The sequence below is a fragment of the Camelus dromedarius genome, chromosome 24 (genome assembly GCF_036321535.1).
Source record: "Camelus dromedarius isolate mCamDro1 chromosome 24, mCamDro1.pat, whole genome shotgun sequence".
Taxonomy (NCBI): domain Eukaryota; kingdom Metazoa; phylum Chordata; class Mammalia; order Artiodactyla; family Camelidae; genus Camelus; species Camelus dromedarius.
This window is the reverse complement of record NC_087459.1, coordinates 12,734,299-12,744,383: the sequence shown is the minus strand read 5'-3', so window position 1 is coordinate 12,744,383 and position 10,085 is coordinate 12,734,299. Positions and strand designations below refer to the sequence as shown.

The window sequence follows — 10,085 nt, the reverse complement described above, 5'->3', positions numbered from 1 at the left end:
CCTTAAGTACTAGAGGAATAAAACTAAGTCCAAAATACTTCAGTGTATTTCTTATAACACGTGGGAGATACGAGAGAGAGAGATGATTCTAGCCTTCAAGTTTACAAACCTGTAAAATCAGATTTAACTTGCACATTAACCACTTAAGACAAACTTTAAAAGGGAACAAAAAGGGAAGATACAGAACAAGATGTATGGTATCCTACTATTTCTGTTAAAAAAAATAAAAAATGTTCCCTCTCTCCCTCTCTGCGTATATATAAATATATATATATACCCTCCAAGTCCATCCATGTTGTTGCAAATGGCAAAATTTCACTCTTTTTTATGGCTGAGTAGTATAAAAATGTTTCTCTTAAAATAGGGGTAAATAAACCAGAAAAGTTTAGTGGCTTTATTTTTGTTAATTGTTATTTTTTTTTAAATAATGAGATTAATTTTTCCTTCATGCTAAGGCCTGATGTGTGCAGTCCAGGTTGGTGGGCAGCTCTGCTCAAGGCAGTCAGTCATTTGGGGACCCAGTGTTCTTAAAATACATAAACATCTGTATTGATTAAGATGATTAAAATTGTTTCTATTTTTCTTTCAAGGTGACCATCTTCAGAACTCTTTTCATCTCAAACTCTGGACCCATTAAATAACTCCCCTTCCCCACTCTCCCCAGCCCTTAGCAACCACCATTCTACTCTCTGTCTCTATGAATTTGATCCTCTGATAGGAGAAATCTCATGTAAGTGGACTCCTACAGTATGCTGTCTTGTTGTGACTGGCTTATCACACTTAACACAATGTCCTTTCATTCTTTTTTCCAAGTATTTGCAATTCCCAGCTTGGGTTAAAATTTTTCAAACTATAAATATAGAAATACTGAAGCGTAGGACAGAAAGGGGGAAGAAATATAAAAAACAGCTAAAATTTTTGGAAGTTTTGATCCAAAGTACTGTACCACCTAAAAATGTACTTTTGCCTATAACTGGAAATTTTAAAAGGAAACTATCCCTGTATTAGTGCATTCTTGCATAAACAATCCACTGATACAAAGGAAGAAAACAGTCCCAAATGAATTTTATTTGATTATCATTAAAATATGCAATCAAATCAGCAAATCTTAAATCCCTGGCAAAAAGGGAAACTCAGGTTACTTAAACCAAAGGAACATATAAATACAAATCATAGCGTATTATACTACATAGATTGTAATAACCTTTCTGATAGCTAATGAGGTCACAAAGTATCCTTAGGTACAAAGAGCTGCATTTTTCAATGTCCATTTTCTGTGAGAATTGTACTTACATCTTCACCCAAAGTACGTGAGATGCTATTTTCCACTTGGAATGCTGGAATGCTTTCACAAGAGAAGTCTATTTTAAAAGTCAACTTATTTTAAAACAAAGTTCATTTGGAATAGCACAGTTTATTATGGCTCAAAATGCTGGCAATAAATAACTTTATTATCTGCAGCTGGAAAATGCTCTCCAACACTGAAACATGTGTACTACGCAGAGGCAGTCTGGTGAAGTCCACTGGTCTGACACAGGTCAGGGCTCCAGACGGAGGCTTCCAAAACGAGATTAAGGTAAATGTGCTTTTATAAACTTGGCACTTAAATCTGAAGAAATCTTGGTGAGCTCTGGAAAGGAAAAAGCAGTTTTATTTGAGATGAGATTTATAAACACAGAGTGGAACAACAACAACAAAAAGTTAAAGTGTTGTGGATTTTCATTCCCTCTCTGGAAGTAAAACTTTAAATAGAGCAGTAACCCACAGACTGATCTAGGGTATTACAGCTCAAGTTACCATTAACAGGCTTCAGAAAAAGGTTCATTAATAACCTTCACATGGAAGGAAAGCTTGTAATATATACCTTATAACAAATCAGTTACACCTTAATTCTAGCTCCTCCATTTGTGTGACACTGAAAAAATTACATAACCTCCCAATATCAAATCTACCTTTCTTGAAGTGGAGATAATGATGGTGCCTACCTCTGATTGTTGTGATGAATGAGATAAAGCCTGCAAATTACTTAGCACAGGGGTAGTGTATTATAAACACCCAATAAACATTAGCTGTTGTTATTAATGAACGCCCCATATGTGTGTGTTGATTGTAAATTATACCAATGGGAATACAGAGATGAATAAAACAAAGGTGAGTAAGATGTTCATGGTCTAGTGGAGAAGATGCCATTACTATTTAAGAGATAATGAGTCATCTGAGGATCAAAATAAGGTTTTCTCTTCTTTTTAAGTACTTCATGAACTATAGTGCAATTCTTTGTTATTCTAGATCAGGGTTTCTCAACTTTGCACTAATGCAAAGCATTCCTTGCTGGGAGGGGCTGTCTGGGCGTGGTAAGCTGTTCAGCAGCACCTCTGGCCTCTCCCCACTGGATGCCAGTAGCACCTCTCCGCAGTCTGCAATTTTGTATTGCTGGGGGGCTATCGCTGTGAGCCTCAGAGCCCAAACCCAGGCATCAGTTTCCACTCCTGCTCTCCCCAGAGCTCCCAGTGCCTGCCTGCCTGTTTGGCCAGCGGTCTGCTCGGGGCCTAAACATTATCACCAACACATTCTAGATTCCACCATTGGCCAACGGCTAGCACCACATGGTGGAATCTCAATCTGGAAGTCAGAGACTACCTCTCCTCCAGCCAGCAGACAAAGATGAGATAATGGCCAGGTTTGCTGAGAGAATGACACCCTCAGACCTGGGTGTCCCTGGGGCAGAGTGAAATACACCACACTGGCCGCAGGCCAGACCTGCCTGGCCAGTCTCCCTCTCCCTGGGGCCAGTTGCTCTTGGCCAGGTGGATGATTCTGGCTGATGTTGCAACGGGAGCCAAAGCAACTGTACAGCAAGCAAGGGTGGGGGCAGGGGGACACGCAGGTGGGCAGGAGTAGTTACTCTCCTGTTATACAAGCAGCCACATGATATCCTGCATTTTGCCTTTTAGCCCAGAGCCTAAAATATTTACCATCTGGGCCTTTCTAGAAAATATCTGTCAACTTCTGTTTTAGATTAAGTACTTATCTTACCATCAACATAGAGAAATGCATCATAATGATGTCATTCTACCTGATGCCATCTCGAGATTGGAAGACAAGAGTACAGTCATTTTGGAAAAGGACAAAACAGGCCTTGCAAGCTAAAGAACAAAGGCCCTGGGGGCCTGAGTCCCTGAGGCAAAAAAAAAAAAAAAAAAAAAGGCAGGCTTGAAGGAATAAAAGACTAACTTTATTGCCTCTGTTACACTAACAAGTATACCTAGTTGCCACAAGACAAGAGACTCAACTATAAACTTTAACCTTATCTGTTCCCATGCTTTCATGCAGAAAATTCCCCTGTCTTTCTTTCCCCTTACCGAAGCACTCCCTCCCGCTGACAGCCACCACGGAGCTACCTGCTGCTGATCAAAGAAGTTTGATCATTTCCAGAAATTATCAGTGAGCATGAGACAAACTCTCCCCTTTGTTATGAAAGCAGCTCACCCCTTCTACTGGGGGAATTGGCCCTTTTTTTTTTCACTGCCTTCTCCTTTGTGCGTAAACTATTTCTTTCAATAAAAAGCTTTGCTTGCCTAGGAATCCTGTGGAAGCAATATTCATTTCTATGGTATTGCTGTCCAAGAATCTGGAAAGGGCCTGTTAACCATCTTCGTAGCAAAAAAAAAAAAAAAAAAAAGTTACGTATGAGTAAATAAACACCTGAAAGTGTTTTCCAATGAATATCCATGACTATGCATGGAGCCTACATTTTGGTTAGAAACTGTTGCTAACTAACATCTAAGAGGGCTGCTTTCAGCTTAGAACTAACTGGGAGAGAACTTTGCAATTATTCTCTAATTATTGGCCTATTGCCATAACTTTATAACAGAACCCACAGGTAGAATTATGAACACAACTACCCTGCTTAAAGAGCCTGCAAAGGTTTCCAGCTTCCTCACCCCCAACCTCCAAGACCCAAGCACCCTTGACTACAGCCTCAGGTGATCCTTTCCCAAATGTGTCCCCAGCAAGCCATGGGCTGTGAAACCTCTGAGCCTTTTTGTTGATGCTTTTCCCATTGCATGGAATGTTTTCCCCATCTTCTTTGTCCAAGGAATACCTACTTTAGGATCCAACTCAAAGCTCCCTCACCCAGCCCACACCTGTATTCCGGGAGACTGAGACTAGACTCAGCACACTTACAGTTATAGCACACTCTGTAAGTTACTCCTAGGTCTGTCTCCCTTGATAAATAGTGAGCACTTGGAGATCAGGGACATCTTATCTCTGAATCCCCAGTGCCTAATGTAATGCCTGGCACTTGCTAGAAATTCAATGAATTATTTGAAAGGCACTCCATGGCTCTTCCTGTCAAAAATAATTCTTCCACTAAGAGTTATTAGAAAGACACCAACCTACACCTTCTCCTTCCTTGTCTAAAATTTTCTCCTCATTAGAGAACATAATCTCTAAGCTTTCTGATGGCAAGGTCCACATCCTTTCAGGTTTACATGTGTTTACCGTTATTCCTGGCACTTAGTAAGTACTCCTTCAAGAATTACATGGACAGGGGAGGGTATAGCTCAAGTGGTAGAGTGTATGCTTAGCCTGCAGGAGGTCCTGGGTTCAATCCCCAGTACCTTCTCTAAAAATAAATAAACCTAATTACCTCCCCCTGCCTCCCAAAAAAGAATTACGTGGAGAATTATTTCAATCATACAAATAATCTAAAAAAGTAGAATTAATAGGGAAAAAAAAGAATGATCTTTTTCAATAATACTAAACTAAATCCTTAACTTCTGAAACCATTATGTTTTGTTAGTGTTTTACTCTTTTGTTTAAAAAAAAAAGAAATAAACATGAACCACTGAATGTATTTCATTTTAGAATCCACGTTTCCAAACTATACAAAATCAAAAGGGCTAAAATGCTTTGCCGCTATGATTATCTATAGCGTATTTATGTGTGTGTATATCTAGAGAGTGTTATACATTCTCTTAAAGGCAAGTTGGAGAAAACTGTAAGGAAATTAAAGAGTCTGACTTCCACTTAATATTCAGTTGTACCCCACACTGGAAATGAAACCAACCAATATGAAATAAGGATGAACACCTTCTTGAATATGTTAGTAGCATTTAAACAAGGAGCATTAACGTAATTCCAAAGTATTGCTCTGCTCTATACTCTTTCTCCTCCCTGCACCCCAAAAGAAGGGAATTTAAGGAAAAAGATTAGAGAGAAAGATCAGGAAACTGACACTAAGCACTTAACCCACTGAGAAGCAGGGTCACCAGTTTTGACTTTCACATGATCTTTAATTGACAATGGGTTGGGAGTTAAGTGGAAGTCATCCTCAATAGCCTTAACCATAAAATTTATCAAATAGGTCAGCATAAAGGGTTTTGTGATTTAGTAGAAAGCTTATGTGATTTAGTACAACCAAATATTTTCCAAACCTCAGAATCTTTCCAAGTTTCACTCTACAATTAATTTTTACTTTTACATTAACTCCTGTGAAGTAGTTTTACCTAAATAAATGGATTTTGAAAAGCAACCATCAATATTGTAAATAGAAAAACCAGTGTTACTGGGCATAAATAGAAGTTATCCACTGAAATAACTTTGTTAACACAAATGGTTTTAAATCCTAGCTGGGTGCCGCTGTTGCCTACCAAAGCGTTACAGAGGTGTTAAGAGACCACTAACCCCACGTGAAGGACATTTTCTTTGATGTAATCAGAAAGACTGGAAAAAGAATTGAAAAGGGAATAACGTTCCCGCTGGAAGGCTCATTGCTATTTATGCTGTGTCCCTGTACCATCCAAAATCATCCTGTTTCAGTAACATTGTAGAGTACCCCTGCCTTCCCCCCACCTTAGAGCTCCTAGAGGAGTATAATTAACACCCTCTCCCCACTAATCCTAAATAAAAGATCATGCTGGTAGAGCCATAAAACCCTAACAGCAACTCATCTACTCAGAGCACTAGGTTTCAAAAACTGACAAAGTTCAAATGATCTAATCTCTGAAGGAAGAGGCCACTGCATCTCCAGTAACTTAACATTATTGAACATAAGGGATTGAGGAACCCACCAGAACATGGACCCAGAAACAATTTAGGAATACCGCAGGTATTCCTCCAAAGGCACTTACTTGGCGGAGGCCTGAGGGCCACTCAGAGGGCTGGGGTCTGGTTCTGTGCTAGGGAATAGCGCTTCCTCTCCTGGGACGGGGGTGGGCGCCCTCCCGGGGGCGCTGACGGCTGGGTTTGAGCCCCTGGAGCTGGGGACTCAGGGAGCAGGGATGCAGTGTCAGTGGGTTTCTCCTGGCCTGCTGGTGGCAGGCTCTTGAAAGCAACTGGCTTTTCCTGAATCTCTGGGGCAGATGGAGACCGGCTTGGTCCAATCCTTTGGACTAAAGAGCTGCTCTGGGAGGCCTGCTGGGTGTGATACAAAGCCTGAAAGTCCTGGAAAGCCTCAGCCACGTGAGGGTCCACAGGTTGGGTCTGAAAGGACTGAGTGGGCAGAAGCTGGAGCAGAGAGACGGGGGTGGCCAGACTCTGAGCTTCAGAAGCCTGAACAGGTGGTGGCTGAGTTTGACTGGTCTGAAAAAGATTCTGGAGCTGGCTCTGTGAAGCCAGAGGGATCTGGAGGTGGCTCTGTGCAGCCACAGGTACCAGGGGGAAGCCCTGAGAGGCCACAGAGATAGCCGTGGTAAGGATGGCCAGAGGCTGACTCTGAGAGGACAAGGAGACAGAAGGCAGGATCTCAGAGGCAAGAGTGTCTGCAGGGAGCTGACTGGTAGAGGCCAAGGAAACTACAGGCTGGCTCTTGGAGGCCAAGGGAATAGCAGGCTGGCTCCTAGAAGCAAGAGTGCCTGAAGGGAGCTGGCTGGTAGAGGCCAAGGAAACTACAGGCTGGCTCTTAGAAGTCAGAATAGGTAGATGTTGGCTCTTAGAAGCCAAAGGGACTGTGGGCAGGCTCTTAGAGGCCAGGATGGCTGGAGTTAGAGGCTGGTCCAGAGAAGATGGAGTGAATGGCTGCACCAGAGGGACTGATTGTCCTTCAACAAACCTCAGCACCCCAGCCTTAGGACCCAGGGGACGGGCATCAGGTCCCAGGGAGCAAACTCCCTTTAAACTTTCGACAGCCTCAAATTTGGGCAGATCCTCTCTGCCAAAGTATTCAACGTCGCCGCTCTCCTTGACACTTTTCATCCCGCTTTTGTCGTGGTCCCCCTGGTCTGGCTGGTTTTCGACCTGGCCGGTGACAGTCATATTCAGAGAAGCAGTCCCTTCCAGGAATCTCCTGCGGTGACGCCGCCGCCGCCGCCGCCGGCGGATCCGCAAAAAGGTGTTGGAAATGCTGCCGATGGTTAAAGACAAGCGGTTGCTGATGGTCTGGTTCAGGGCTTCCAGTATCGTGGCGGAGGGCAAGAGGTAGGACCTGTTCAAGGCCTCTTCGGAAGTCAGTTCGATGTTGCCGGTGTACCAGAAGACCCACCAGAGGAGGCTGAGGAAGATGATGATGGAACCCAGGTAGAGCAGCAGGTCGTAGAAGAGCAGATCGGCGAAGACCCCGGTGAACAGCAGGGTCGCGCCCACCGTGTCGAAAGCGACGCCCAGCCAAAAGAAATGCCTGCAACGGCCCAGACCCGTCCGCTTCGTACTCTTGTCGACGGCGTTCATCGGAAGCTCCATGAGCTCCCACTGTCGCCGCCGCCAAGTCTGCAGTAGCGATCCGGCAGGCGGCGCCGCCACAGGCCCGCTGCGGCCGCTGGGTCCCCATGGCAACGCCGCCGCGGGCGCGAGCTGCACAGGAGGCGGGGCGAGAGGGGCGGCAAAGGGTGACCGCCGCTCACCTGCGAGGAGCAGAGAAAGAGACACAGCCCCAGAGCGGGGCGGAGGCGCGGTCCGCCCTGCCGCCCGCGCGGCTGCCTTCTCCGCATGCGCGGTGTCTGCTCCCGGTGTGACCCTGCAGAGTTCTTGGAGCTTGAGAGCCTCCGGCTCTCCCAGAGGAAAATTTTCCTTTGGTGACAGTGTTGTGGATTCCCCTTTTCCCCCACAATGAGGGAGGGAAGTATCCACATTCCTTTCCCCACGCCCCCGCCTTCCAGAACGAGGGCGAAATCCAGAAGGAGGGCAAAGGGCAAGGACTCTCTTACAGTAACTTACCCCTCTCAGCCAGGGGTACTTCTCGGCCTCAGGTGCTGCTGCTCTCTGAGTTAAACGCTTTCCTTTGTTTTGGTGAAGTGGCTAGATTAGGGTCTGTTGATACACAGATCTTAATTACGCGCTTGTATGTTTGCCCCCTGGAGACTGGACTATGACGTGCTTGTTAATAGCAGAGCTAGGGGTGAATTCTCTCCCCGCCAACCACCTTCTCTCCAGTTTCTAGCATTTTAATTTTCCCTTCAGTGTTAAAGTAGTTGAAAAAATATTGAAAACTGGGTGTATTAAAACTCACATTACTTTAAGTTAAAATATAATTTTTATACCGAAACCTGACGTTCTTGGCCTTAATGGAAGAAAGTACCGATAACAATTTTAAAATGTATTTCTTTGTGTATCTCGTTTTCAATGGCGAGAATTGCCATGTTTTACAATTTTCACGAGCCAATAAATACCTTTAATTTTTAATTACTTTAAACTTACAGAACCATCTTTCGCAGGACCCCAACATTGTGACTAGTATTATTTTAAAAAATACATAAAGCCTGCTTCCAAATTTAGATTAGATAATACTAAGCAAAATTTGTGAATCAATTTTAGAAGCTCGAAACAGTGGTGATTTTTAAGATACGAATTGCTGATACTGCATGCTGCTTAAAAATCATTGAAGATGAAATTTCAGCAGTAATTAAATCATTAGAATATTTAAGAACCAAGTTAGTGGTGCTTGCTATAAATCAGATATATTCATTGAAATTAATTTTCACCAATTAAAATCTGAAGACAATTTAGTTTTTTATATCTTCATGTCAAAGGTGGAATGAGAATGTTTGTATATCATAATATTTTTAAGTATGTCTATTTCCCATAATAATTGATCATTTAATCCAGTGATTGACAGTTCCAATTTCTTTATTTCTTTTGTTGTTTGTTTATTTTCTCCTTCAGGTGGTACAATTCATATGTCTTGCTGAAGGTTTATATGCATCAAGCATACTTGCAAATTTACTTTCTTTTGTTGTAAGCAAGGGGATAGGCCTTCAAATAAACATGAAGCTTAATATATTGGCAGGTTTTCTCATTGGAGGATTTGTGATCTTTTTCCATTGGTTTCAAAATATAATCCCGCGCTGATAAATTGCATAAAAATATGTGATCTACTTGCACCAAGATGGTTTTGATTTTAGCATAGTGTATTTCTTCATTCGATATTACATATATTAGGATTGGGTGAATGTTAACTTACATGAGAAGTGCCCTGATTGCATCTGACCTTGATGTCCATTGGGGACCTTTCTGTGTCTGTAATATTTTTAAAACAGAAATGAGAATAACTCATCTGCTTGTTGAGTTTGCAAAACAAATTGAAAGTCGTTTATAAAATACGTTAAACAGTTATATTTGATTTCATAGAAGCAGAAGTTTTGCATATAAAATTATGAGCAAGTAAGGCACAAATGTGGGATAATAATTTAAAGGGAGGAAATGGTGGCTTCTACCCTGTTATAAATCTGCTGTAGTTTCTCCATTATCATTTTTCTGGCCACAAACATATATATGTCAGTATTATCTTCTTCCAATTAATAATTTCCTAAGCTTGGCCATATCAAATTTTTCTTTCATTTCAGTAAAGTGGATACATCACTCTTCTACTGTTATGACAGTATAGTACTTTTTTTTACATTTTTTATTGAGTTATAGTCATACAATGTTGTGTCAAATTCCAGTGTAGAGCACAATTTTTCAGTTATATGTGAATATACATATATTCATTGTAACATTTTTTTCACTGTAACAGTATAGTACTCTTAATGTGAACATAATTTATAATCTGACACATTATGTTGGATTGTATCTGTTTTATGATAAAAAAGTAAGGAAGAGTGTTTTCTTTCTTATATTTTAAAACGTATTTCAGGTCTAATGAGATT

At 42.0% G+C, this 10,085-nt stretch overlaps 1 protein-coding gene across 1 annotated transcript; it reads right to left on the bottom strand.

Annotated features, from left to right (window-relative positions):
* Nucleotides 1-1,020: 1,020 nt before the first annotated feature.
* LOC105091393 (protein enabled homolog) lies at nucleotides 1,021-7,694 on the bottom strand. Its single transcript, XM_010982878.3, has 2 exons — nucleotides 6,138-7,694; nucleotides 1,021-1,630 (listed from the first exon to the last, which is right to left on the bottom strand). The coding sequence occupies exon 1, from the start codon at nucleotides 7,681-7,683 to the stop codon at nucleotides 6,160-6,162; it is 1,524 nt and encodes a 507-aa protein (XP_010981180.3). The 5' UTR covers nucleotides 7,684-7,694; the 3' UTR covers nucleotides 1,021-1,630; nucleotides 6,138-6,159.
* Between the last annotated feature and the right edge of the window lie 2,391 nt (nucleotides 7,695-10,085).

What these genes read in the sequence shown, in the direction of transcription:
- LOC105091393 (XM_010982878.3), bottom strand. Translation starts at nt 7,683, where the DNA reads ATGGAGCTTCCGATGAACGCCGTCGACAAGAGTACGAAGCGGACGGGT.